At 55.1% G+C, this 27,849-nt stretch overlaps 1 protein-coding gene across 2 annotated transcripts; it reads right to left on the bottom strand.

Moving 5' to 3' along the window:
- Nucleotides 1-363: 363 nt before the first annotated feature.
- Nucleotides 364-21,875, bottom strand: PPP1R13L (protein phosphatase 1 regulatory subunit 13 like). Of its 2 annotated transcripts, XM_054999333.1 has the most exons (13): nt 21,729-21,875; nt 13,320-13,438; nt 11,148-11,278; nt 10,119-10,692; nt 9,329-9,427; nt 9,033-9,130; nt 8,346-8,739; nt 6,942-7,489; nt 5,501-5,638; nt 4,082-4,215; nt 3,765-3,931; nt 2,567-2,766; nt 364-1,950 (listed from the first exon to the last, which is right to left on the bottom strand). In XM_054999333.1, exons 2-13 carry the CDS (start codon nt 13,372-13,374, stop codon nt 1,912-1,914), a joined length of 2,577 nt encoding a protein of 858 aa, XP_054855308.1. In that variant the 5' UTR covers nt 13,375-13,438; nt 21,729-21,875; the 3' UTR covers nt 364-1,911. The 2 variants fall into 2 exon arrangements, with proteins under 2 accessions (XP_054855308.1, XP_054855307.1); XM_054999332.1 differs by lacking the exon at nt 21,729-21,875 and having other exon boundaries at nt 13,320-13,504.
- Between the last annotated feature and the right edge of the window lie 5,974 nt (nt 21,876-27,849).

Here is a 27,849-nt window from a genome sequence, read left to right as displayed (position 1 = left end):
AATTCCGTTTTCTGTCTTGTTTATAAGATTCCTGATTTTTTGCATCTAATGTTTGTAATCCTAGTCATATTGCACCTTTTATTATATAACTTGTGTGCTATCATGCTATTTGATTGCATTGTTTTACATGGTGTAATCTGCCAGAAGTCTCAGTAAGAAACACAGGGTATAAATAAATAATTAAAATAGAAGAAATAATAGAGAAGTGTTTGTCAGGTTACAGTGGTAGGCACCGAAACCCATGCCTTGGTCCCCGTGCTTCCACCCTCTCCCCACCCTGGGTGGCCCCATATTCCCACCATTTGCCAAGACATTCCTGCCCCATGGGGCATTGAAACTATTAACAGAACCCAGCCCTTTGTCCATCAGTCCAGCTTTTAATAGCAAGTGTTCTGTTGCAGTCCCTATCTAGTGTTACAGATACAAACCGAATGACTCAGCTCAGCCCCACAACACTCACAACTATTCCTTGCAGAGTTGCATTTTGGGGCAGCTATCAGCATCACAGAAGTCATATACAAACAATCTTCCAATCTTTTTTTTAAAAAATAACCCTATTTTATTTTTAAAATAACCCAACTCAAAAATTATCCCCGCCTCTGTTCAGGGGGGCCTGCTAGGTTAGAAGCCTGTGCCCACAAATCATCTCTGAGTTGCCCAGGCACACGCTGTGGCTCCCCCGTCTAGGCAGTGACCCTCTCACTGCCTGCAAAGAGCACACAAGTCAGGCATTGCTCCTGAAAGCAAGTGTGGCCACCTTTCCACACAGGACAGCAGAAGTGCTCTGCGACAGGACAGGGAGGCCTCTAAGGTGGTTTGGGTTCAAGGAGGGAGAACCGACAAGCAGCGCAGGCCTCCCATTCACGCCAGAGCCCACGGATCCCTCTCTGCAATACACCGGTCAGCCAGCGGCACATGGGCTCTGCAAAGAACGAGGGGAGCGAGTCCCATCAGGGGCCCCACTTATAACAGCAGAGCTGGAGGCAAAGAGGCAAAAGGACCCAGAAGGCTCCCGCACACCTTCCTGGTTTGACAATCCCCTTACAGGCAGTGGGAAACAGGGCTGCCCCCCTGCTCTCCTCAAGCCTCCTGCATCGGCCAAGGAAAATGGCACCCCCCCACCCCCCAACTCGCCTCCTGCAACTTCACATCGACAGGGGCGACACCTCTTCTCCCTGCAAGCAGCCCTCTGGCTGTGGGAGAAGGTGCCTCTGGCGGCAGTCCAGGTTTCCGAGAGAGGCAGACAGCAGAGGTGGCCTGCATTAGGAGACCGCTTGCGGACTGACGCTGTAGGCTGAGGAAGCTGGGAGACCTCCGCACGAGATAACCAAGGGAGCCCTTACTGCCGAGTACGCCCGCCCGAAGAGCCGAGGAGAGTCTATGGGCTGGAGAGGGACCATGTCAGGAACTAAGGGGGGAAATGGGGAGCGAGCGAAAGCAGTACGGGTCAAAGTATGCCTGGGAAGGGGGCATGGATTCTGCGTACGGAGTATGCCAGGCACCCTTCAGTCAGTTCATCCCTGTAGAAGTCACATGTTTATAGGTGGAATAAGGTCAACAGTATTGTGAGGATGTGTTCGTACTGCAGGGTGGGAGCCAGCAGGCTTTGGGGGCGTTTGCCTGGGACCTGGCTGACTTGTGCTGGCCCCACCCCGCCCCTCCCAGTTATTCAGCTCTTCTTCTTACAGCAGAGCCAGGGAACAGACCACAGGGCCAGCTTGAAAGCTTCCAGGGCGCTCTTGCCTCTCTGCAGAACTGCACCGTCCCCAAGGCCGCCATGTCCACCCAGAGCCCCCTGGGCAAGCAGGCAATGTGGCAGAAACCACCAGCTGGTACCCCAGTTTCCTGCCCAGGCGTGTCCCCCCCAAGCTCCTCTAGGGTGGCAGTGACGGAGCACCAGTCTTGGAAACTTTAGGCTTTCTTCTGCTGGGGCCTCACCCTGGGGAAGAGCTGAAAGAAAAGAGAAAGAACAGGTTGGGTTTCCCCTAAACACGCCCACAGCAGGCAGAGAAAGCAGGACTCCGGAAATTCCCACGGCTGCATTGCACAAAAGGGATTTGCCTCTGGTTAACCAGGTAAACAGAGCATCGCCAAGGGCCAAGCACCTTCACCGGCAACCAGCCCCTGCAGTTCCAAAGACTTCCGTGTACTTTGCGCGGGGCTCTTTTGCACTACCCCCATGCCTGACATGATGCATGGAATTCACTGCGACAAGATCTAACAGCCATGACTCTGTAAGGCAGCTTTAAAAGGGAATTAGGCACAGGCACGGATGGCAAAACGGAGCCTCCATGTTCAGTAGCAGTGTACCTCGGAACAGCAGCGGCTGGTGAGCAGCAGCAGGGAGAGGCTTTGGCCGCTCTGCTCAGCTTGTGGACTTCCCAGAGGCATCTGGTGGGCCACTGGAGGAACAGGATCCCGGCCTAGTCAGGCCTTTCATCTGATCCTTCCGGGCTCTCGGGATGTTCTTATGATCACGATAGCAGCAGCTGCTTCCAGACCTCTGCCCCCCCCTCCAATTTCTAGCCAGCTGCACAGGAGGTTTGGAATCCAAGACAACACTCACCCCAAAGTAGTTTTTGGGGACGTAGCCCTCTTGGCCGTAGAGAGATGCCCACCACCAGTCCATCTCTTCCTGGCCGTCACGGCGCAGCACAGTGACAGGTTCACCTTCGCGGAACGACAGCTCGTCGCTGAACTCGCCAACATAGTCCCAGAGTGCGTACACCACCCCGTTGTTCATCAGCCCCATGTTTTGCTCCACATCTGCAACACAGAATGGGGGTGACCCCGGGAGGGGGGGAGGCAGTCAGGGCACAACAACACTTATAGAGATCCCACCGATAGCTGCTAACCCCGAAAAGTTCAGAATGGGTGTCGAGCACAGGGGCACAGTTTTTAACCATTCGATTCCGTTATTTTTTTGTAAATGTTGTTTCAAGCAGATTTTTAAGTTTTGTTCCATTTTGTTTTTGGTAAATCTTTTCTGATTTTACACAGGTCTCGTCAGAAGCCAAGCAGGTAGGCAGGGAGGAATAAATGTTTTTAAAGTACAATACAAAATTTGATCTGGTACATTCAAACTTCTTCAGAAGGAGATTGAAACTCGGAAGAGCAGCTGTGAGGGGGCTAGAGGAGATCCACAAAGATGATAAAGATGTCTCTCTGGGGGCCAAGATCAAGATAATCCAAACAACGGTATTCCCCATTACTATGTATGGACGTGAAAGTTTGATACTGAAGAAAGCTGACAGGAAGAAAATGGATTCCTTTGAAATGTGGTGCTGGAGGAGAGTTTTGCAGATAACATGAATGGACAAAAAGATAAACAAGTGGGTACTAGATCAAATCAAGCCTGAATTCTCCTTAGAAGCTAAAATGACAAGACTAAAGCTATCATACTTTGGTCACATCATGAAAAGACAAGACTCTCTAGAAAAGTCAATAATGCTAGGAAAAGAGAAAGACCTAAAACGAGGTGGCTTGACTCAGTAAAAGAAGCCACGTCCTCCAGTTTGCAGGATCTGAATCTGTTAATGATAGGACATTTTAGAGGTCTCTCATGCGTAGGGTCGCCATAGGTCAGAGGCAACTTGACAGCACATAACACACATATTCAAACTACCACGAGTCTTCTTCTAAATGAGTAAGCTAAAAGTTAAAATAGATGTAGAGTGTGCACTGAAAGGGAAGGAAAGCCATTTCCCATTCCCGTCCCCCAAGCACCAGGCCCACAGCTTCCAGCTCCCCTAATCGCCCCTCACCTGCTAGATAGCTGAAGCACTCATTGTAGCCCTCCCGGTAGGGGTCACACTTCTCGATGGCCGTGCTCCCGTCACTGCAGGTGGTGGCAAAGATGGCCGCGCCGTGCTTGACCAGGGCGATGCAGATGGCCGTGTCGTTACAGGAGGCGGCACAGTGCAGCGGCGTCCTAAGAGGCAGGGGAAGCCCAGTAAGGAGAAGACTGGCCTATCTGTATGGGGGGGGCCTGCTGCGGCCTCTTATGGGGCAGGTTGTTGCCGCTTTGACTGGGCGGGGTGGGGGCAGGAAAGCGTGTTCTTGCCCTGTTTCTGAGACTCACCACCCGTGGCTGTCAGGGGAGTTGACGTTGGCACCGATGTTGATGAGGAAGTCCACGATGTTGTAGTTGGCGCCGCAGATGGCATTGTGGAGTGCTGTAATCCCCTCGTCGTTTGGCTGGCTTGGGTCATTCAGCTGGGGGAGCATTTAAGGTAGGGGCCCAAGAAGAATTCATGAGAAGGACGAACAATTTGAGAAGCCTCACCTTCCAAATCCCCCTTCCCGAGCACCCTCTAAGTTCTCTGGGCCTTTCCCTTCAGCTGAATCTCCTCTGCTTCCACCACTTCATGCCTCCTTGGCCCTCGCTGGACATTTTCGTTTTCTTCTGGTGAGTCTACACTTACATTTTCCTGCATACCAGAGCTGGGCCTCCTCTGTCTGTGGCTGGCCCAGTTTTGCTGCTTCCCTGACGTGAGGCAGCCCGATAGCAAGGCAGACCATCGGCGCAGCGGCCTGAGCCGTCTCTCTTCCAATAGGCAAGGGCTCTCCTAGGGCTCCTGCTCCAAGGTCTTTCCAAGAGCCTTTAAACTGAAAATGCTGCCACCGAGTGGATCTGGAGCCTCCTGCCTCTAAGCAGAGCCTCTGCCACGGAGCTGAGCCCCCCACCCCACCCCACCCCACGGAGTTGTTTGCAGAAATGCATCCAGATCTTTTGCTACAGAGATCCCAGCAGTGCAGCAGACTGGGGGGTGGGGTGGGGGGGGGGGGCTTCTGGACTTGCCACTTGACTATTCAATACAGTGACAGTCGGGATTTTATCTGGATTTTCACTGCCCGGGGCAGTCATCGATCAGGGAAGGCCCAGGAGCAGACGCAGCACGGCCTATCAGCTGCCTGGCTCTAAGGGGACCCTCACACGCCTCCCTCCCAATTTTGGTTCAACTTTGTTTCATGCCAACATCCACCACCTTTGGGGGTTTGCTCCCTTTCTCGGGCAAGATACCAAGCCACACACACACAGGGACTGAGAAAAGGGGAACTCGGAAAGCTCTCAACCTCTACGGGAGAGGCAGGCTGGCAAAGTAGCAGAAATGGCTCAGAGGCAGCTGTGTGAGACAGGGTTGCCCAGACACCAAGTCCTGCCGTGCCTCAAGGCCAGCCATCCTGGCCCGGCTCGGCCTCCCTGTCTGTAACACTGGGATGCACACTCTGGCCCACCTCACAGGGTTGTTGTACAGATCCCTGTAATCACTAGCCTGGCTGCTACGGAACTGCCAATTTGTCTTATTTTTTGAGATCTTCTCTTTTATTCCCTAGTCATAACTGTTCTGGTTTCTTTTACGTAAAGCGCTGCGGCCAAAATGGCTTGGGAAGTAAACAAGCCAGGCTCTTGTCAGCCTTGCCCCACTCGCAGGTCCACTTCCAGCCCAGAGAGCTCCCCCACCCCAATCCACCCTGGCCAGCGGCTGCGCCCCCTCACCTGTGCCACAGCCTCCTTCACCACGTCCAGCTCCCCCGTCAGAGCCGCGTCCAGAAGGAGAACCAGCGGGTTCAGGCGGGCTCTCTGCTTCAGCCGCTTCCGCGGGGAGGAGGCCTTGCGCAAGGCCGAGCGTTTCTCCTGCACACAAGCAAGGGGAGGAGATTCTGGGTGATTCTGGATTCCTCCTTGAAGATGGAGGACCAGATCACTGCAGTTGCCAGGTCTTCCTTTTATTATCTTCGGCAGGCCAGGCAGCTTGCCCCTTATTTGTCTCCCCGTGACATGACTACAGTGGTCCAAGCAATGGTCACCTCTAGGTTGGATTACTGTAACGCGCTCTACGCTGGGCTTCCCATGGGCCTGATCCGGCGGTTACAGCTGGTACAGAATGCAGCAGCGCGGGTCATTGCTGGAGCACCGGTGTGGGAGCATATTACACCGGTGCTACGCCAGCTGCATTGGCTGCCAGTGGAGTACCGAATCAGGTTCAAGGTTTTGGTGTTAACCTACAAAGCCCTACGTGGACTGGGACCGACGTATCTGAGGGACCGTCTCTCACCATATGAGCCCCGGAGGACTCTCCGCTCTGGCGGAAAACATCTTTTAAGTGTCCCTGGCCCTAGGGAGGCCTGCCTGGCGTCGACCAGGGCCAGGGCCTTTTCAGTCCTGGCCCCGACCTGGTGGAATGCTCTGTCTTGCGAGACAAGGGCCCGGCAAGATTTGCTTGCATTTCGCCGGGCCTGTAAGACAGAGCTATTCCGCCAGGCATATGGCTAACGCCGGGCAGTGCCCGCCCCCCCCCGTGAAGGGGGGTTAAACCATCACCCCTATGCAAACACAGAGGCATGTATGAACCACTGGGCAGCATGAATTGTTATATTTAATGTTTTTAAATGTTTAAAATGTATTATTTAATGTTTTTAAATGTTTTTAAACATGTTTGTATTGTTATCCGCCCTGAGCCTGCGAAAGCGGGGAGGGCGGAATATAAATATAATAAATTAAATTAAATTAAATTAAATTAAATTAAATGTGGAGGAGGCCGTAAAGGGCACCCACCCCACCCACTTGAGAACGGGGCAGAATTCCAAGGTGAACGTTCAAAGCCATCAGTCCAGGAGTGTGCGCAAGTGTCATAACCACAAGCTTGCTCCACGCGAGGATGGAGCGCACCGTCCCCCTAGGGGCCAGAAGGGGCAAGCCTCAACACCATTCCTTTTGGAAATAAAGCACCACCAAGGTGATTAGCAAGAATGAGCCCCTCTAAGCACGTGCAGAGTGCCTTCCCTACGCAGGCAAAGAGTCACAGGGTGTCTCAGTCCAACTGGGCCAGTGATTTCCTGGGTGGAAGGGCTTCCCATTCTCGAGTGCAGCCACTAGGTGCTGGACTCCATCAGGGATCGGGGGGGTTGGCCCTTTCCTGTCCGTGCGACAGACTTACGGGGCTGGGCAGCGGGGAGACTGTGGCTGGGCTCTCAGGCGTGTCTGGAGCAGAAGGTGCCGGTGGGCCAGTCAGGGGGCTCTGGGGTGCTGGAGCAGGTGCCGCCGCCAGGGAAGTGCTGGGCACCTTCTGCTCGGAGGCTTCGCTGATGGGCACCAGATCTGCCTGCGTAGCAGCTTCCCCCGCCGGCACAGCCTCCTCCTGGCGATGGAAGAGACGGTTGATGATCTGCTGGTACTGCTTCTTGTGGGTGGGGGGCAGTGCTGCGCTCGGGCACTGCTCCATGGAACCACGCCGCTTCAGAGGTCGGGGCATCTCTGCTAGGACTCGTGCCACCTCCTCGAACTCGGGCACTTTTTGGGCTTCCGGTGGAAGGACTGGCTGAAGGCGGGTGGGGCTCAGAGGCCGAGCGACCTCGTCCACCTCGGCAGGCTCGCTGCCCGGCAGCAGGTTTTCCAGTTCTGGCTCCGGCTCGCTTGTCAACAGGGTGATTGGCACCACACGGACAGGTTCAGCTGGCACATCTGAGGGCATGACTCTGCCATTTCCTAGGGACAGTAACAAGAAGATCACCGACAGGGCATAATTTCTAAAAAAAAAAAAATCATCAATCTAGGTGAACGTCTTGCTGTTGGGTTCCAACAGCCTAGAGCAGCTGCTCTGCCACAGCGATGAGCCGTCAGAGACGAGCAAATCAGTACCTGAACTGGAAAGGTCCCACCCAGGGCTTTTTTTCTGGGAAAAGAGGTGGCGGAACTCAGTGGTGGGACTCAGGACCGCACAATGACATCACTTTGGGTCAGCTGGAACAAGGGGGGAGCTTTTAAAAGTTTAAATCGCCCTGGGCGAAAATGCGGCACGGAGGGTGATCTAAACTCCCCTCTGTCTGGAGATCAGGGGGCGGGGCCACCAGCCATGTGACCATTTTCAAGAGGTGCCGGAACTCCGTTCCACCGCGTTCCTGCTGAAAAAAAGCCCTGGCCCCACCTCTTAATAGAGAACTCATCAGTTAATTCAGAACGAACCTGAATCTATAAATGAATCACCGTTGATAATATTTGGAAGTCATTTCACACACAGAGACCCCTTTCTTCCCTCCCAGGCGGAGGATAACTGTTGGACTCAAAAGACTGCGCTTTAAACACGATTTAAGGGTTGAGAACAGATGTCTGCAGGGGGAGACCAGCCTGCATTCCTACCTCTGCACGGCATTTCCATACCACGTCAACAAAAATCAGAGGCCGATAAGGCATCGTTCCATTTGCTTGGAGCAATTTATTCTTTGCTAAGAGTTCAGGAAAGGGGATGCAGTTCTCAGCGCAGGGCATACATTGTGGAAGTGTGCGCTTGGCTTTGTTCCCCAGCACAGCCCCGCTCCGTACCTCAGGGCCTGAGAACACTCACCTTCACTCCTTAGAAGGTGCTGGGTGGGCGTGAGGGGTTGCTGCGGCATCTGCTTTTGCAGGGAACGGAGGAAAAGCGGAGATCCCGGAGGCCCCTGTGCCAGGGGGAACTTCGTGCCAGATGCCCCGTACTCCCAGAAGGCGTTCTGCAGCCTGAAGATCATGGACAAGGGAAGGGGCTTGTGGCGTTTGGGGCGGCTGCCCTGGGGGGTGGGGGGCGGCATGGGGATACGAGAGATGGGCTGCTGGGCAAACTGCCAGTTCCGGGGCAGGGTGCCTGTCTGGTTAGCAGGAAGGGAGCGGCGGAAGGAGCTCTCTGAGCGGCGCTCACTGGCCAATGGAGAAACCTTGTAGTTTCGGGGCAAGGTGGAACTGTGCATCCCATAATGCTCCTCCTTGGGAGAAGGAAGCAAAAGGTGAGTTCATACACACACATGCACCATTTCTATCTAGGAGACTAGACATCCCCCCAACCAACCTGCTTCCTTCATATGTTGGACCCCCTGCCAAGCCATTTTGATGCCCCAGAGGGAGAGACAAATGTACCCCCTTCCACTCAAAATTCCTCTTGACTTACTAGTTCTAGTAATTTTGTCCTGTTTCTAGGGCTCCTTGTGGGGCACAAGTCTTCCTACAGAAGCCCCAAGAAAACATCTGAAGCTATGTGAGAACAGGGGACCTTACTCACCTTGGCTTGCCCTGTGCCCCCGTCTAAACTTGACTCCCTCCAAGGGGCCAGTGGCAGCCCTGGTGCGCTCTGGCGGAGCCCCATGTGAGGATCTCCTCCTGTGAAAAGAAACACCATGGCTGGAGTCAGGGTGCCCCGGGAGCGTCTCGCCAAGTTACTTTATCCAGCGAGGTGCCAAAGGACGAGACCTTTGGCTGGTCGCTTCCCTCCCCATACCTCAAGACAGCTGGAATGTGCGCCCCATCAAGGACTTCCGTCGGCCCTTGTTCCCCCTTCCACCACACTTCCCTACTCACGTTCATAGCTGCCCAGGTGGGATGGCTTTTTCTCATACACTACGTCCAGATCAGATTCATTCCACCCTTTCTGTGTTCTCCGACGAATCACCGAATCGTCTGCCGAAGGAAAAGCAGAGGGGCAGTTGGCAAGAGGGGCCTGGAAAACTTTTTCTGCAGCAAAACCAGAGCCCCGTGGACCTTAAGGAAACCTTGGAACAAGAAGAGGGGAACTGTTGGCTAGATGAGCACTGATCTCTCTCAGATGCCTGAGGCAAGTTGGACCCTTGGGCTGGCTTGCTCAGTAGTCCCTCCCCAGACTCCCCCGAGACATGCCCCCTGAATCCTTTCATTACACACTGCCAGGGGCTGGACCTGGAACTCCTGCAAGTCACAGAGGTGCTCTGCCACAAAGTCACAATCTCGCATTCTGCATCAGCTATTCTGCAATTTTTACTTATTTGCATAACGGATTCTGCTCCTCACTGGGCAACGCAAAAAGCTAAACAGTGCTTTGAAGTTCTGCTTCTGCGTCCTGGAAATCGATTTAGGAATTCTGGCTCCTGGCACAGCCCATGCAGTCTTGGAACTGGCTTCATTTTTAAAAAGTGGAGTCATGAGTTCTTAGAAAACGCTGCCTCCCTCAGCGGTAACCCTCTTGATTACTCTTTTCAAAACATAAAAAGAACATTTTGCAGTGTAATCAAACACGGCACTCACTACCTATGACTCTGTGTTAATACTCCATCTAATTTTCCTAAATGACTCAAAATGCTAGAAGCCTCCATCCTGTGAACATATCTGCCTTTACCTTGAGTCCGGAAGGGTGGGAAGGAGCTCGGCATTGAAGGGTACATGCTGTGGTTCTCGTACGGTGGTGGCAGAGGTGGCCGCGGAGATGGCACTCGGTCCGGGAAAAACATCTGAGACCCGGAGCCCTCTGTTGGCAGCCGTGGTGAGCCCCCTCGGCCTGCCGTCCCGGTGTAGGGCTTGTAATCATACTGGCGCTCCAAGGAGCCAGCTGATCGGAGGAAGCGTGGGGAGGAAGCATGGCCCATTGACTCGTAAGGGACAGGCAGCACCTTAGGCCGAGGGGAGGGGGCTCGGTCCAGATCCGACTGAAGGAAGATGGAAGGCCGTGGAGAGGTGGGGCGGCCCAGCGTGGACTTGCTTGGGAGGAGCTGTGTGGGCGAGGAGCCGTATGAAGCCCCCCCAGAGGAGAAACTGGCTGAGTTCTCGCTGAAGGAGTAGGAGGAAGAGTAGTTGTCGGCAGAGTCCAGGGAAGCGCTCTTCCAAGCGGACGGATGGAGCGGGGAGACGACGATGGGGACTGTCCGGACCGGGGAGTCTTGAGAGGGCCAAGAGCCGGTGCTGTGCTTCTCCCCCTGCCAAAAGCAGACAAAAGGCTGAAGCGCAAGCAGCCCACAGCCGTCATCGCCGGTGGGAAAGGTGGCAGCCAATGCTAAGGGCACGTCCCCCAAGGAAGAACCAGCGGTTCCCATCGGCCCTGGCTGGGGCTTGCCAACCAGCTGCCCATCCATTTAGTTATCTGTCTCTGTCCTGCTCTTCCACCAAGGAACTCGGGGCAGAGGATGCGGGGCCCTCATTCTGTCCTCACAACCATCTTGTGAGGTAGATCCCGAGACAGAGCCATGCTCACCGGAGACTCCAAAGCACCTCCGGAACACAAAGTGTGAACTCTGGCCTCCCTGCCGAAGTCAGGAAGCCCCCAGTCCTCCCACCACCCACTCAGGGCTGTTCCAGTCGCCGTCCAGCCCCGAAGCAGCTGAATGCAGGCAAAGACACCATCCCTCGCCTTCGCTCCCCGTGCAGTCAGTACCTTCTGCGGCAAGCTGGACTGCCTGGGGCTGCCTGACCAGAGCGATTCCAGCTGCTTGGAGAGCTCGTCCACCTTTGCGGCCGCAGTGTCTAGTTCCACCTGCTTCAGGTCCATGTGCTTTGAAGCTAGAGCTGCGAGAAACGGACAGAGGGAGGCATTCTGGACGGCTTGTGGGCCAACCCGGGCTCAACGCAAGCCACTTTCCCTAGGGAAGAATGCTGCTTGGAACCGCCCTCATTCCTGACCCATCTCCTAAACAATGCTGTCCTCCCTTATGGTCAACAGAGAGACTGTCAAAGATCTATTTCCTAATTTCATGTACTTTTGTACATCAAATTTCCCTCTATAAAGTAGCTGGTGATGTTAATGGTGTTGGCTCTCATCCCTTCCTGTTTTCTTTGTCCGCTTGTACGCCTGGAAACAAAATGAAAAATAATATCCCCGTTTTCCATACTGAGGGATGTGTCCTGCTGAGGACATAAAGGTGACTGCTGGGGGGAGAGGCGAACACAGTTCTGGATGAGTCCCCGTGATCCTGCACGCTTCCCCTCTAGACACAGCGGGCCTGGATCACACCCAGCCGGCCCGCAAAAAGTATTCCACGCAGCCCCAAGAAGCCGCCTTGCGGCACCTTCAAGGCAAACCAACCCACTGAGCAGCGGCTGCTGCTGCTTTTGCCAGCCAAAGAGGCTCTCAAGAGATCACGGATGCTTCTGCTCCAGCGAATCTGCCCCCCACCAAAACTGCTTTTTCCCATGGAAAGTGCCTGGCAGGTTCAACTAGGGGAGCCCCAGGCGTGCTCAGATCTCTTCTCAGCTACCTGTCTGCCAGAGATATCCCGTGCTGTCCCACACTGCTCTACAGAAGGTCCAAGCAGCCCCCCACCCCACCCCTTGGACACAGGGCTGCCACTCCCCATATATTCCAGCAACAGATACCCCAAACCCACTGGGAAGCCATAAACGTGGCTGCTGCTGCTGCTGCCGCACAGAAAGACACAACGTCCCTGCAATGCGGCCCAGCCCTCCCTCTTTCCTCACAAGCCACAGGGCCATTCTGTAAACTGCAGCCCCTGATAGGCTTAACTATGTGCAAGCTGTGAGAATGTCAAACGGGCCCAAGACGCTCCAGGCCAGTGCTCTGTCTTTTCGGCAGCTCCCAACTGTTGGGCGGAGGGAGCCACACAGATGACCCTACAGAGGCCAGCAACATGGCCAAGCTCTCATTCCGAGAAGTCTTTGGACTCCAGAGACTGAGCGGCCGCAGCAGAGGTCAGCCTCCTCGCCAGCGATCCAGACACTCTTCCAGGGGCACCTCTGGGCAGCCAGCACCAAGGGGAGACCTCGCCGGGGCAGCCAGCAAATCCTCTTGGCCATGAGCTACTGGGGGAGGGAAACAGCTCCATGGGGGGGGGTGCTAGCCTGAGGCACTCCCCCCTCCCCGTCTTTAAATGGAAGGGGAACCCTGTGCCCACAGCCCCCCCCTCCGCAACAGCCCCGCTCAAGGACTCCTCGCCAAGAGGGATTTGGGTTGCACTTGTTTTGGGTGCTCCGATGATACTTTTGGATCAATGCTGCAGCTGCTTCGCGTTAATATTGTTACCTGCTTTGAGCAACCATCTGAGCTGAAGCGCAGGTTTGGTCTGCAGTAAAGAAATAAAACTGGAGCGGGCCCAGCCATAGCGCTCAGGGCAGATTTGGCCCTGGGGCAGGCCGTCGCCAGCCTTACGCAGCAGCAGCTCTTGTTAAACAAAGTCCAGGACTTCTTTTTGTCAGGCAGAGAAAGAGCTCAGGTTTCTTATTCACATCTGAAGAGGTTTACTACACTGGCAGCCACACAGGGAGCAACCAAAACAAAGGGGGCAGGGCTACCAGCAGGATCACCATTATCTTTCCCCCCTCCCTCGATTTTACATCACAACAGTCTTTTGAGGTGGGCCAGGCAGAGACAGACAAATGAAAAAACATCAAAGCTGAGCAGAGATCTAGACCCCACCCCCGCACTCCAGACCTTGCTCCCCTGGAGGTCCTTTCCCCATGCTCAGACTGGGCCGTGGCACACACATTCTGCCTTCCTCCTTGCTCTATACGTTGAAAACCAGGTACCACCCAGCCCCCAACCCAACAAGCCTTCTAGGAATGTCTGGCCTGGACCCTCCCCCCCGAAACTTACACTGGAAGTTGAGGTCCAGGAGGGCCTGGGCGTCAGTGACGTCTTCACTTGCCATGGTGCCAGCAGGAGATTTCGGCTTTGATGCTGTCAGCTGCCAGTGCCCCGGGAGTCGGTGGGACCTGGGAAGATGAATCACCTCCATGACTGGCTTCCAGAAACAGCTCCATCCTAGCCGGGCATCTGTCCACATGACCCCACCCCACACCCAGCCATGACTTTTCTCCCACCACTACTCCCCGCCGCCGCCGCCGCCGCCACTCCTCCCCAAGCAGTGTTGGCCAGCTGCTCCAAAAGGCAGCCTGGCAAGCAGCAGTCTCATGCACGGGCTCCCATGCCAGGTTTCCCAGGGAGGTGCCGGGAATCAGGCACAGTGTCTGACTCAGAGGTGTTGCATAATGGGAGAAAATGAACAGAAGGCAGGAGGAGACACCTGTAAGGGCCACACGATCCAGGCAGGAAGAAGCCAAACGCTGCCAGCCCTTGAAATGCTGGGTGGGGCAGAGAGTGGGCAGGGTGGAGGAACCCTGGCATCGGCGTGTCTTCTTCCTGTGTCTGGTGCCAGGCTAGGTGGCAGGACAGCCAGCCCGCCTCTGGCTGTGTCTCAAAAATGCCTGCTGGACCCCCTGTGTGATCGCCGGCCCTTTCTCCCGGAGCCAAATCTGACTCCCTGTCCATTTTAAGAGCAACATGGCTGTTCTCTTGCAGGATCTACTTCTTCTACGCTGGGTAGGATACCCCAAAGAAGTTTTGAGCCCTTGTGGTGCCAAGGAAGTCCTGACAGTTGAGTCACAAGCATCTGCTGAAAGCCCCCCAATGGGGCCAAATGCCGTTTCCAGGGAGTTGCCAAATGGGGCCAAACGCCGTTGCCAGTCCTCCCCCCCACCCCATCACCCAGTTTGTCTTCCCCTCCACAACCCATAATAAGGATTCCAGGATGCCAGGCAGGCCCAGATTTTACAGCAGGCTGGCTAATGAGCTATTAGTCAATGCTAATTCTGGTTTGTATAGAAGAGTTTTATAGGGGTGTTAAGCAGCAGGAAATATCACTTCCCTGGTGAGTCAGCCCATTTCTGTAGCCCAAAAGGTTGGCCTTGTAAAGAGGAGCCCTGCTGGGGCTCACACCCTCCCCTAGGCTCTCCCTGCCTGCATTTGGACTGTAAGCTCCTCCAGGCGGGGGCCAGTCCCATATTTGCATTATGCTTACACAGACGCAATGTAAACCATGAGGGCAGAAGACACGTGCTTTGGATCCCAGGGCTGGGAGAAAGAGTGCTCCCCACTGCAGAGCACGTCGCTGAGAGCCGAGCTACAAGTGACGCCTGACACAGGTTGGACACTTGTCAGCTTCCCTCAAGTTTTGGTGGGAAATGTAGGCGTCCTGGCTTTACAGCTGGGCTCTCCATTACAGCTGCAAGACCAGGATGCCTACATTGCCCATCAAAATTTGAGGGAAGCTGACAAGTGTCCAACCCGTGGCAGGCGTCACTTGTAGCTTGGCTCTGAGCGACACACACTTCTCCTCGGCCCCTGCTGACATCAACATGCCCGTCAACCTAAAATCCTCTAATGACCAGCCTTCACTGAATATTTGGGAGAACCAGCTAACCAGCTGCAACATCCCTCACAAAAGCCTTGCCTGTTTTCAGGCAATGATGAAAAATGACATTTATATATTTTCTTGTCTAAAAGACAAAAACAGCACAAACAAAATTAAGCATTAGAAGAATTCACCCCATTTGTGCCCCCCCCTCCACAAAAAGCCTCCATGGAAACTCTGCACTATGCAAATCTGTACTAATTCAATCAGGTAATTATCAGCTCCCCAGTAAAAGCCAGCCAGGGAACAGCCTCAAGGACGTTTGTCAGCCGACACCCAACTGCAACAAAGGGGAGAGATGAAGGGTGAACTTTGCAAGGCTGGTGCAATTTGCCCTCGGAGGAAGGCTCTGGCAGCTTGGGGGTTACAAACATGCCCGGACTGCCAGCCTGCAGAGCCCCCCCTCACCAAGCCCCTGCCAGGAGCACCCACACCCCTGTCCCTTGCAAAGAAGAACAAGGCCAAGATTGTTGGGGAGGGCAACAGATCTGCTGCCAGGAATCACAGCCAGTTACGTAATGGCCCAGGAAACCAGTCCAGGCAGAGGAAGAGCTGGCCTGAAACCAGCCCTCCCTCCTCGCTCTCCTGTGGCTTCTAGCAGCCCCATCACTTCTGAGCCTGTCTCGCTGGACAGCCAGGAACAGAAGCCGGGGGAGTCCGAGACAGGCGCTCTAGCTACATGGTGGTGAAGTACTCTGCACATGCTCAGAGGCATTCCTCCCCAGAGTGCTTCCCAGTGATGACTCGCAACATTTTTTTTAGAAGGCAGGCTGTAGGGTCAAGCTCTACATATAGGCCCTTCCCTCCCGAGATCTCATTTTTGCCTCTGCTTTTTAATCAATGGTTAGAGATGGGGAAAATGTGTCTAATTATGATTCTAATAAGGGATTGCACTGAAAATAGCACATAATTATGCATGAGGATGCAGCCGGCTTCTGTCGCTCACTCCAGTCTACAGGAGGGAATTGGTGCCCCTGCCCACTCTCCCAAGCAGCCAGGAATTGCTCCAGACCCAGAATGGAAGGGGGTGGCGGCGGCTATTCCCTCTTCCTTCCCCAAAGACTCTGCAAACTGAGGCGTCTCAAAATTGCCTGGTGCCTCAAGGGCCAGTCTCCTCTCACCCTCCCCCCCAAATACGTGAGGCCCAAAGATCTGTCCTGGACAGCAAAGAGGGAATGATGAGATGGGGGCGGGTGGGGAGGAGAGAACTTAATTCATACCATGCAAGTCCCAGCTTTGTAATCCAGCTCTGTTTTATGTATTTAATTTATACTCCACCTTTCTCTCTGAGACTCAAGGAGGATCGCAGGATATCAAACAGTGCAATAAAACAGAATAACCCAGTGAACAATGCAATAGGAACTACGATTACAGAATTAGGCAACAACGCAAACCACACAAACCACAAACTATCTAAGGTAAGGTATTCTGTAAACGATGCAAAATGTGGAATTGCACAAGGTGGATGACAATGCAGTGAAAGCAAGAGGATACCTACCTAACAGGGTACCAGGACATACAAGGCATGGATACTGTGTCTCTGAGGATGTACAAAGAGCTTCCTCTCCCCTACATATTCTACATTTGGGAGAAAAGCTTCTGGAGCGAGGGGCGGGGTACAACTTCAAGGCAGCTTGGCGCCTCAGACCCTCTTAGTTAGAAACAAAGCACTAGACGACCAGCACCTTTTTGCCTCCCCATTCACCCCACATTCTCAAGGCCACAGTGGCCTGGGAGCCCCTGATGTTACAGCAGGGCCGACCTGGTAGCAACACAGATGGGGGCGCACTTGCCGCCCCCTGGAAGGGCCGCAGAGAGGCCTGGCAGACATACACTTCCAGGCAGCTTTGGGCCTTCCCTGCCAAGTTAAGGACCAACGAGGATATCCCTGTTCCCCTCTGCCTCCCCTGCCCTGGGTGGGATTTGAAGCTTGCAAGCGCTCCGGACAGGGACTCTGCGAGGCACAAAGCACGTCCGGGCTCCCCTATTTCATGCTCGCTCCTGCACACGTTCTTGAGGAAGAGTGCGCTTTGCAGCAATTCCCTTCCCACAGAACCCTCTGCAGACCGCCTGGCTGCTTGCAAGAGCACGGGCACAAGCAAGGACGGCTTTGGTGCCTTCTGGGGGTGGCAGGGGGAACTCCATGAGGCTCCACTGAGAGCCAAGCTACAAGTGACGCCTGACACAGGTTGGACACTTGTCAGCTTCCCTCAAGTTTTGATGGGAAATGTAGGCGTCCCGGTCTTGCAGCTTGGCTGTCCATTACAGCTGCAAGACCAGGATGCCTACATTTCCCATCAAAACTTGAGGGAAGCTGACAAGTGTCCAACCTGTGTCAGGCGTCACTTGTAGCTTGGCTCTGAGAGAGCATACCACCCTGTCTCCTTTTGGAAGGAACTTGAGAAAAACAACCTGGAGCTATGCAAGAGGCCTCTGCCCTTCCTGGCCCATCCAGAGGGAAAACCTGTTCTTCTGCACAAGCCGACGCCCAGTGCTAAAGAGGCAGGAAAGTTGGGCTCCCAGCTGCGTCACTATAGCCGAGGGGGGTCAGAGAGAGACGAGCACTGGTTCAGGACTCTGCTGGCTTCGGCCTCGGTCTCCTAATACATCCTGGGCTTTCATGTCAACACCCCCTTCCGAGGAAAGCCCCGCTCTGCCCTTCGAGCTGCTTCACAGCAGATGAGCTGCCTGCAGGACCCAACGGAGGCGCCGTTCAACTGAACTCCAGGAAACATCCTTCCCCACGGGCCTCCGAGGCCCTCCTAGCTATCCACACAACCAACTTAGCCCCAGAACTGCCACGGATGAGACCTGCAATATAGGAATGCTGGGAAAAGTGCCTCAGTGCACGTGCAGAGTACTTTTCACCCCTTATTTCTAAACAGGTCCCGCAGACCCAGAATTAAGGAGAAAGGCTATCAAAGCAGAGTGTGATTGTGAGCATGTGTGAGCCCAGGTATTTTATACATTCAGCACTAAGGTGCACATGCCTTCCCCTGGGGTTGGGTTGTGCTTTTGCAGCTTCTCCCTCACATCCAAACACCCCGTTGAGGACACAATCTTCACCCGCACGGAGGCGCGGCAGCATCAGCCTGCCCCAGAAAGGCCCCCCACCCCCACCCCATCCAAGTTTGCAAGGTTCTGGGAGACGACAGCTGTCAGCTGGAAGCGAAGGTCTTGCAAGTGGCAGACAAGGGTCTGGGAGAACCCAGTTCAAACCCCCACTCTGCTACGGAAGCTCACTGGGTGGCCTTGGGCCAGTCGCACCCTCTCAGCCTAGCCTACCTCACAGGGTTGTTGTGGGGATGAAATGGAGGAGAGGAGCTCAGTTCTGGATCTACTTCAGGGTGTTTTGTTGTGGGGATAATAATGGCATACTTTGTAAACCGCTCTGAGTGGGCATTAAGTTGTCCTGAAGGGCGGTATATAAATCGAATGTTGTTGTTGTTGTTATTATTATAGCGTTGGTTTGAGCATTTAAACCCCTGTACAGACTGGGACCCGCATTCCTGCAGGACTGCCTCTCTCACCTTGTCCCCCACAGGGCCTTGCACTCTGTGGATTAGCAGCTCCTGGTGGCCCCTGGCCTGTGGGACAGTTGCCTGGCCTCAGCCAGGGGCTTTTTGGTGCTGGCTCCGGCCTGGTAGAACAGACTCCCCACTGAGATGTGAGCCCAGCAGGACCTGCTACAGTTCCACAGGGCTTGCTAGCCAGAGATTTCCCACCGGGCCTTTGGTTGAGAGCCACTGAATTGCTCCCTTCCTGTCTGCCATATCCTGTGCTCTGCTGGCGACCGCCCTGGGCTGTGCCGCAGCTAGGTAACATGGGTTTTTTAGAGATTTATATAACCTGCATTGATCATGGCGCCAGTTCGTTTGTATTGTTTTTATAGTTTTTTAGATATGTATAATATATGTGGTTAGCTGCCCTGAGCCCGTTTGCGGGGAGGGCAGGGTATAAATTTGATTAAACAAACAAATAAAACTATGTGAGCCACCTTGTGCCCCCACTGGAGAGAAAAGTGGGACATAAGTATATAAATAAGTAAATAAATCAATATACATCCCAGCTGACTAAGTGGGCACAGCGCAGGGAGTGCCCCAGTGAGCAGGCCCCACTCGGAAGCAGTCTATCCCGACTCCCCCACCCTGGAAGGGAACGAGGCCCCCGTGGGCCCCCTCGCAGCTCCCCTTGTCTGACCAAACCCAGTTCAGGCTAGAGCAGTTCTTGCGCAGCAACGGGAGGAAGGCATGTCACAAAGGTGGGGCCCGAGCCCCTCAGTCCTGGCGACAGAGAAGGACACGTGTGGCGCGCAACTTAAAGAGTTACAGATCTCCATTCAAGGCCCAAAACTGAAAACAGCTTGATGGAGGCCTTTTCCAGGCAGAAATCTGGCCAGGAAAGAGAGCTAAGAGCCAGTGTGTTGTAATGGCTAGAATGTCAGAGGAGGACCTGGCTCTCGCAGGTTCGAGTCCCCACTCTGCCACAGAAGCCTGGTCTGGTCATACACTCTCAGCATAACCTGCCTCACAGGGTTGTTGGAGGATAAACTGGAGGAGAGGAGAAAGATGCAAACCACTCCAGGCTCCCATTGCGGAGAAAGGCAGGATGTAAATGAAGAAAATATTGTCTGACCTCACGCTGACAAGACCAGAGAAACAATGCTCAAGAAAAACTGGGGAGGGATCTGAACCCACGCCCCCTCCCCCGGTGTCATTTCTGCACCTCGGTGCCCCCTGCACTGTAAGGCCTGATTTAAAGCCGATGCGGGCGTAGGCAAAGGCATTCCCTGTGGAACTTGGTACTTGTACAGAGCCACGAAACTCACCGGGCGGCCTTGGGCCGTTCTCTCTCTGTCAGCCTGAACTACCTTGCAGGGTTCTCACACGGATAAAGTGAGGAGAAAGACCACAGACACCCCCCCCCCCGAATTCCTTGGAGAAACACGCACGAGAGACATTTAGCAGCAGGATGTTTGTTGCCTTTGAAAAGGAAACATACGGGCAGTGGGCTGGGCCCGGTGAGGCAAAAGCTCTCTCCAGTCTCCAGGTGCCCTGGGAAAGGACTGCTGGGTTTGTCCAAGCCCACTCAAAACTGGCTGGCTGCCGGGACGTCACCCACCCGCAGACCAGGTGCAGATTGCCAACACAAGCACACACGGTCAAGTAGGACGCACCATGACGACTGCTGGCATTCAGAAGGGCCCCATTAGCTAGGCAAGGGGTGGCATTTCGGTTATTAACAGGCGAGGGCAAGCAGCAGCCAGGGAAGAGGCAGCCCTTCGGGGAACTCGGGGCCCAAGCAGGCCTCTGGAGAGGTCCTGGGGCTTGGGCCTTCCACCCTTTGGGGTGGCGGCTGGATGTGGTTATGGAGAAGAGAAACATTCTCTGCATAGTTGTTGTGGGTTTTGACAATACATTCTCTGCATAGCCTCCAATGTCTCAGAGCCAAGCTCAGGAACCGAAAAAAAATCCCAAGGCTGACACCTCATAAATCCCAGCACATATCTGAGCCCCCACTCAGAAACATGAAGGCCCGGGAATCTTTCTGGGAAGAAAGAAACTCCAAGAGAAACGAGGTGAGGCACATCACGGCATCCTCCTCCCTTCCTCTGCCCCCCCCATCTCAGAGATGGGGCACCCTTTCCGGCCCGGCCGCTGCCCTGGCCTCTCTGACTATAAGATTTAGGGTGCAGAGTCTGAACTTGTTTTGCAAGCAGTCCCAGAAATGCATTCAAAGCCGGGGGAAAAATCGTATTGTTCAGATTACAGGCAGTCGAATACCTGGAACGTGTCTCCACTTCCAAACGCATACCTGTGCCATTAGCATGCAGGTGACCTTTCTAAAGAGGAATCTGTGATCGGGAGCCTGAGAAGGCTGCCAATGGGATCGTGTCACACCGGGCTAAATCCCCCTCCCTGGCAGGGCCAATTTTGCACGCTCTTTTGCAAAAGGCCCACTGAGTCAGGACTGCAGAACTTTTGGCTTCTCTGTGCGTTTTCTACATACACTCCCTCGGAAACAAAAGAAATCAAGAGGAAAAGATTGCGGCAACCCTGTTAACTATGGACGTTGCCAAATAACCCAGGCATCGGAAGTGACCGGCTAGGCAAAGTGTCAACAAGTAGCGATATTTGCCTCTCTGCCTGGCTGGCTGCCCTCACTGAGCCTCCGAGCAAGCTTCACAGCAAAAGGAAAGGGTTATGAATTCAAGCGTAACGCTGTGGATCTACTCTGGCCCAGCGTGTGCAGGGGCCTTTCTCGCCCGCCCACCCCTTCCTGCTACTGACCAGGCTGGAGCCGCCCTCCCCGGTCAGCAGGAGGCGCCCTTTCCCAAAAGCCCCACAAAGGGCTCTTTGCACGCCGGGGGTGGGGGTGGGGGGCGCAGGCGAGCCCGGCCGGCCGGCCGGCCGGCCCCCTTCGCAATGGCGCGGTTTCTTTCCAGTCGGCCTCCAAAGGACACGATCCGCGCGCCCCCGGCTGGGCACCGACGTCGAGGGAAACTGCCCGGGCAGGCGCGCAGGAGCACCTGGAAATGCCTCCCCGACGGCCGGGGCGCAAGTCCAGACGCGCCCTCGCCTCCCGGCCAGCTCCGGCCCCGAGAGGGAGACGCGGCCGGGCTGAACTGGGGGCGGGGCGCCGCGGGAGAGCCCAGCGCCCCTTCCCGGCGGTCGCCTCGCGGGACCCTCGCCGAGACCCCCGCAGAGCCTGGAGCCGAGCAGCCCGAGACCGACTGGCGGGCGGGCGGCCGAGCGCGCCCCGGAGCTCCTGGCAGGCAGCCCCGCCCGCCCCGCCCAAGTTTGCAAGCCCACCTCGAGGGCGGCCAACCGGCCGGCGCCGCCGCTGCTTCAGCTGGGCTCCCGCTACTGCTACTGCGGGCGGCTCCGAGGGCGCCTCGTGGGACGCCGTCCCAAGCGGCCGCGGTCAGTCCCAAGCCGCCGCCGCCGCCGCCTCCTGGCGCTCAGGTCTCCTGCCCTGCCCTCCCTCGCCCGGGCTTTTGCAACTCCGCAGGTAGGACAGCTCCGAGCGGAGGCATGCTGGGAAGTGTAGTCGCGCCCGCGGAGCAAATGCCGGGGCCGTCCCGCTCCCCGACGGCGCCGGAGGGCAGCAAATCCGCCCCACGAGTGCGCACGCGGGCGTGCCTCTGAGCATGGGCAAAGCGCCCTCCCGCCCCACCTAGCTGGAGAGGAGCGGGTTCTCGGGCAGCTGGAAGAACCAGGCACTCTGCCCATGCTCGGAGGCGCCTAGCCCAGGGGCAGGGAAGAGGGGATTGCTCCCTCTGGCTAATGCAGCCCCGAGACGGGAGCAGCGCCAAAGGCCCGCGGCTCCGCGCCCCTTTGCTCTCCTGAAAGCGTGGAGGTATTTCCCACCGCCCGGGAGACGGGAAAGACCACAATTCCCAGCAGCCGTTGCGCCGGCCCGGTGACGCATGGCTTTGGAATGCCCTCCTCCCCTTCTCGACTGACTTTCTGGCTGGCGGCTGAGTCTCGGTCGGGGCTTTGTCTCTCTCTCTCTCTCCCCACCCCACCCCGGGGCGGCCATAGCTATGTGGGGACTCGAGGGCAAAAGGGCCTTGTGGGGCAGCAACCCAAGAATGCCTCTGAGCACGTGCAGACGGTCCTACCAGGGCTGCATGGCACAGACCGGCACTGGGGTGTTGAGGGCAGCGGGTGCTGGCTGGCACTGCAGGGGCCTTTGGCTCAGCTAACTCTTGACCACCACCAGTGCCCCCGCCCCCCACTTTCCCATTAAGTGAATGGGCCAGGCAGCACACCGGCTTTTTGGGAGGGGGGAGGGGGGGCTTCCAACAAGCACCACAATTCCCCAGAGAGGAAGTCGAGTGTCTCCCCCCCCCCATGCGGGGCTCCAAAACCAGGGGTGTCTCCTGAAGAGCGCCTGGGAGCCCGGGCGGGGTGGAGCTTAGCTTCTCGCCTGGAAGATTGCGCTCAGAGGGAGGCTTCCAAGAGATGTGTCAGGAAGCACAACTTGGTGTTTGCGCTGGCCCAAACTTGCCCAAGTTAATCTTCTGCACAATGTTTGCCTGGCGCAATCCGTGCGGCTTCGCAGGGCTTTTCTTTGGGTGGGCTTGGCCCCCTTATCCCACCAGGAAGGGTTCTCTTTCTCTGCAGTCCAGCAGCCCCGAGCTTTGGGAAGGCAGCAGAATCCAGCTGGCGAGAACATTTATTCACCTCTTGATAAGGGGATTCCAGAAGGCCTCTTGCAGCCATTCTAAAAATGCGCCTGGCCGGCCAGCTCTGGATGGTTTTTGAGGGCCTCAAGGAGGGAGCACGTCGCGCACGTGCCACGGGCCCTGCCTGATGAGCCACGGGGCTGTGATGATGGGAGTGTCGTGCTGTGCTCTCGGGAGACCCTGGCTCATATCTCCACTCTGCCAGGGAAGCCGGCTGGGTGACCTTGGGCCCGTCACATACTCTCAGCCGAACGTACCTCTCAGGGTTGTTGTGAGGATAAATTGGAGAAGGGGACAATGAAGCCAATCTGGGAACTCCACTAGAGAGGTGGGATATATACATGAACTGGAGGAGAGGGCCCCCAAGCCAGAGCTGACTTCCGGCAACCTCTGGTGGAGTTTTCACAGCAAGAGACTGGCAGAGGTGGTTTGCCGTTGCCTGCCTCTACAGCCTTGGCCTTTGTTGGAGGTCTGCCATCCAATTCATTACTCATCAAGGCCGACCCTGCTTAGCTTCTGATATCCAACCAGATCAGGCTCATCTACGCTATCCAGGTCAGGGTGCAAATAAATGGTAGCCTCCAGATCACACACACCAGAAAGGATTTGCACACACAACTGAGCTCCTGCACATACCCCCCAACCAGCAGCATGCCACCTTTATCAGAAGGCACATGCAACACAAAAGGAATGCACAAAGCTGTGACTCAATACATTCTGCAATCCTAATCCACCACCACATACAGCTAAAGGCTGTGCTGACTTTGTGACGGAGAGCTGTGCTTAGCAACTGGCCCTGTACACAGCCCGTATTTAGGTAGTTTCAGCTCCATGGGTGTGGGAGCCTGCCCTAAGCAGCTTGTGGCCCTGTCATAGCAACACCCCTGCAGGGATCCTCGTCCGCATATCTGGGCTTAGGAAGCAGGACTGCCCGGAAAATGTGTGTTGGTTCCAGACAGGTCACAGCCACCTCCCGTCTCTGATTAAGAAACGAAGCAGAGACTCTTCCTGGCCTCTTTGCTCATAGGGGATGGAACACTCTTAAAAAGAGCAGGCGTGACAGGTAACAGGCGATATTGTGCGAAATGCCATTTAATGCAACGGTGACATCTCGCACGTGAACACACAGCCACACACACAGGTCAATACGTTCATGGAGTAGGCAAGTGTATTTAGTATGAAAGAATTACGTGCCATAAACGAGGCAAGAAGAGGGCTGGGAGGGGGGGGATGCGTTGCAAGAGGCCTCTGCAGTAGCCCAGCGCAGAAACTGAAGCCCTCTTGGGCCATCAGGAGAAGAAGAAATGAATATCTATGCCATGGAAATGAAGGGAGCAACATTCTCCGGCAAAAACCTGGGTAACAAGGAGCCAGCGTGCCCACAGCCCAGCGGTGCCAAGAACAGCAGCCCAAGGCCAGCCCACCGGCTGCTCCTGGCAGCTGGAGCTGCCGCCTTTCCACTCGCAAGTCTTTCCAGGAGGTCCTCCTTCCGGCGGCAGCTTGTCTCCCAAGGTCAACTGCAGGTGCCTGTGCTCGCAGCACTTGGGCCCAGCACTTGCTCTGGGCTCTGACTCTGGTCTCCTGGCCTCTCCACAGGGGGCACTTTGCATCTGCAGGAGGAAAAGTAATGAACGGAATTCGGAGGGCTTTGGGGAGCGAGGACAATGCTCCTTTTGCCCGGGGGCTCCAACCCTCACAAGGTGTATGGCACACACACACCACACACACACCTGTGGCCAGCACTGAAGACTGGGAGGAAGGGGCTGCACGGGTGGCTAGAATCCTGCCAGTGAGCCAAGGCGCAGAACCACAAGGGCCCCCTTCCCCCATCACCTCCCTTTCTGCTGCCTTGCTGCCTTCCAGGGGGGCACTACAGGAGACCCCAGCCCTGTGGGAAGGTCCCGGTCCCAGCCCACGCCACCTCCTTTAACCAGATTGTTCCTTAGGTCGTTAAAGCAATAGTTCCACCTACTGGCAACTAGAGGTATCACCCTCATCCCTGCAGCTTCTGGATAGTTGGAGTGGATAGTCAAGTTGGTCTGCAACAGAACTGCTGGATATGAGTCCAGTGGCAGAGACCAACAAGATTTTCAGAGTGTCAGCTTTCAAGAGTCCGAGCTCCCTTCTTCACACTCTCGAAAGCTGACACTCTGAAAATCTTGTTGGACTCGTCAGCTTCTGTCTCTGCTGAGTGCTGCATACGGTAGCTGCCCTAGGTTGGGTCCATCGAGTCCAGGGACGGAGCTGAGAGCTGCTCTCAGGGTCAAGCTAAACATGATGCCTCCCCCCACCACCAAAGTTCAGCTTTCACCCTTTAAAAACAGCAGGTTTCTTATCCTCTTGACTGCCAAAGCTAAATTTGCAGCGTATGTGTTCCCATGAAGGAAGAGCACTGTTGCAAGAGTGGGGAGGCCCCTGCCCCAAGGAGACTAGAATGGGAGAGCTAACATGGGACGAGTGTCGCAACAAACACAATCTCATGTCTTGCAGAGTGGGAGAGGTGGGCTACAAACATAATTGTAATGTCTCTGTATAAATCTATGGTGCGTCCTCATTTGGAATACTGTGTGCCATTTTGGTCATTGTATCTCCAAAAGGACATTGCAGAGCTGGAAAAAGTACAGAAGAAGCAATCAAGATGATCAGGGGATTGGAAAATCTACCTTTCCTATGAGGAAAGGCTGAAGAGTCTGGGACTTCTCAGTTTAGAAACAGGACAACTTACAGGGGCCATGATAGCTGTTTACAGAATTATGCTCAAGGCAGGGAGAGTGGGCAGAAAAAGGTTTCGCCCTCTTCCAAAATGTCAGAAGTGATGGGCAGTGGATTCAGGACATGTAAAAGGAAGCACCACTCACACATTAGGATTTGCGGGCAGAGGACAAGTGACGGTCTCCAGCTGTGAGGGCAGGACGGCTCCCTCGGGAGGTACTGAGGGGGACGGGTCTGCGGCACTGCTCAGAGAGGCAGCAACAGCAAAGCCGGCTGTTCATCTCTTCTGCCACATTGGAACATTCTCCGTTCAACTCCCATTTGCTTATTAGTTTAAAGTCCGTTCACTCACATTAGCAAAGCCTCTCAACAGTACAGCCTAGTTTCTCACTTACTTGTGGAATGTATAGCAATATACCTTTCTGAACTGTTTATCTTTGACATGCTGTCACCTGCGTCTGACCGATGCAAGCCCCTGGGCCTTTAGCTGAACAGATGTGATCCGATACAGAATGTTCACAAGCATTCTAACTGCTAAAGGCAAATGTGTTACCAGCAGAAAGTGCACAAGGCACTATCCATGCGAGGAAATAAAAAGTTGCCTTTCTTGGGAGTAAAGACGGGGGTATTATTGGTAGGAAGGAGGGGTACTTATCGGTTCAAGGGGCTTAATGTTTTGAAGCTGGGAGCAAGAGGCCCGGGGAGGGGGGGGGCAGGAGTGACTAAAGGAAATGACTAAAGTGTCAGGATCAGATCAGAATCTGGTGTGGGAACTTGGAACCCAAGGGAGGAAAAGCAGCCAGTGTCCCTTGTGCTCAGAGGAAAGGCTTCGTCTCCCAAGAACCACCCGCAGGTCCACACAGGGTCTCCAGAGCCGGGACTCCAGAGCGAAGCCGTAGTCCTGCAGCCGGGCTTTCCTCCACCACTCCCAGACCACCTCCTAGCTAGCCAGGATGCAGCCGCCGACTGGCCAGGCTGGGGGCAGCTCAGGAAATGCCTGCTGAGCAACTTCAGGATCTGCCCCTTCGTCAGAACTGGCCACATCTGGTCAGAATTTGGCCAGAACCAAGGCCTGTGTCCAGCCATCAGCCAGCCCAGGGAAGCATATTTCACCCCCTCCTGAACCGCTTTATTTATTTACTTCAAGTATTTACAGGGGTCATTTCGTAAAAAAAGGAGCTGCAGGAACTCATTAGCATAACTCATTAGCATATGCAACACCCCTTGACATTACCAGAAATGTGTCATTGGCATAACTGATTTGCATATGCCACACCCCCTGACCTCACCTATCCTGGCTGTTTTGGACCCAATCCTGGCCATTCAGTGCCAAAATTGGGCCCCAAATGGTAAAGGGCTGAAAATGGCCCCAAAATGGTCAGAATTGGGCTGCTGCTGAGCAGAAGAGTGATCCACCACCCATAAGAGGCCCGATCCGGGCCATTTTGGGCCCAAATTGGGCAGGGGAGGGGTCCCTCGCCAGGCACCGACTGAATCCTGGCGGTTTTGGCCCTGGTCCTGGCCGAAACGGGCCCCAAACGGCCGACCCGACACGGCCCTTTTCCTGTGTTCATTTCTGCAGTCCCTTTTGACCCTAGAAAAGTCATTCCTGGGGTTGCTGGACCTGAGCAAAGGAATAGCCATGGGAGTCAGGGGGCTGCAGTAAGGAGGCCGAAATGGGGCCAAAACAGCCGGGACCAGGTCGGTGCCGGGCAGGGGAGGGTTCCCCCGCCCGGCACCAAACTAATCTGGGCTGCTTCGGCCCCAATCCAGGCCATTTCGGCCCCAATTCAGGTCGAAACAGGCCCCAAATGGCCAAAAATCAGGTGGGCGGGGCCACCTGGCATGTGACCTCTTTGGAGAATTACCGGAACTGCGTCCCTGCACGTTCCCCCTCAAAATGAGCCCTGAGTATTTATCTACCCCCCCTTTCTCCCAAACCGCCTAGGACCCAACATGGGGGTCCTACATTGGGGAAGGCTCTTCTTGATTTTTTTTTAGAACTGGCTGCTGCTTCTTAATTTTTTTCA

The sequence above is a fragment of the Eublepharis macularius genome, chromosome 15 (assembly GCF_028583425.1).
Source record: "Eublepharis macularius isolate TG4126 chromosome 15, MPM_Emac_v1.0, whole genome shotgun sequence".
NCBI classification, from domain to species: domain Eukaryota; kingdom Metazoa; phylum Chordata; class Lepidosauria; order Squamata; family Eublepharidae; genus Eublepharis; species Eublepharis macularius.
Note: the sequence above shows the minus strand (reverse complement) of the source record. Positions and strands in the feature narration are given on the sequence as shown.

Coding starts and splice junctions, on each gene's coding strand:
- PPP1R13L (XM_054999332.1), bottom strand. CDS start 13,461: ATGGAGGTGATTCATCTTCCCAGGTCCCACCGACTCCCGGGGCACTGG. Junction 9,428..10,118: donor CCCACCCTTCCGGACTCAAG/GTAAAGGCAGAT, acceptor TTCCTTCGGCAG/ACGATTCGGTGATTCGTCGG. Junction 3,932..4,081: donor TCCCCTGACAGCCACGGGTG/GTGAGTCTCAGA, acceptor CCTGCCTCTTAG/GACGCCGCTGCACTGTGCCG.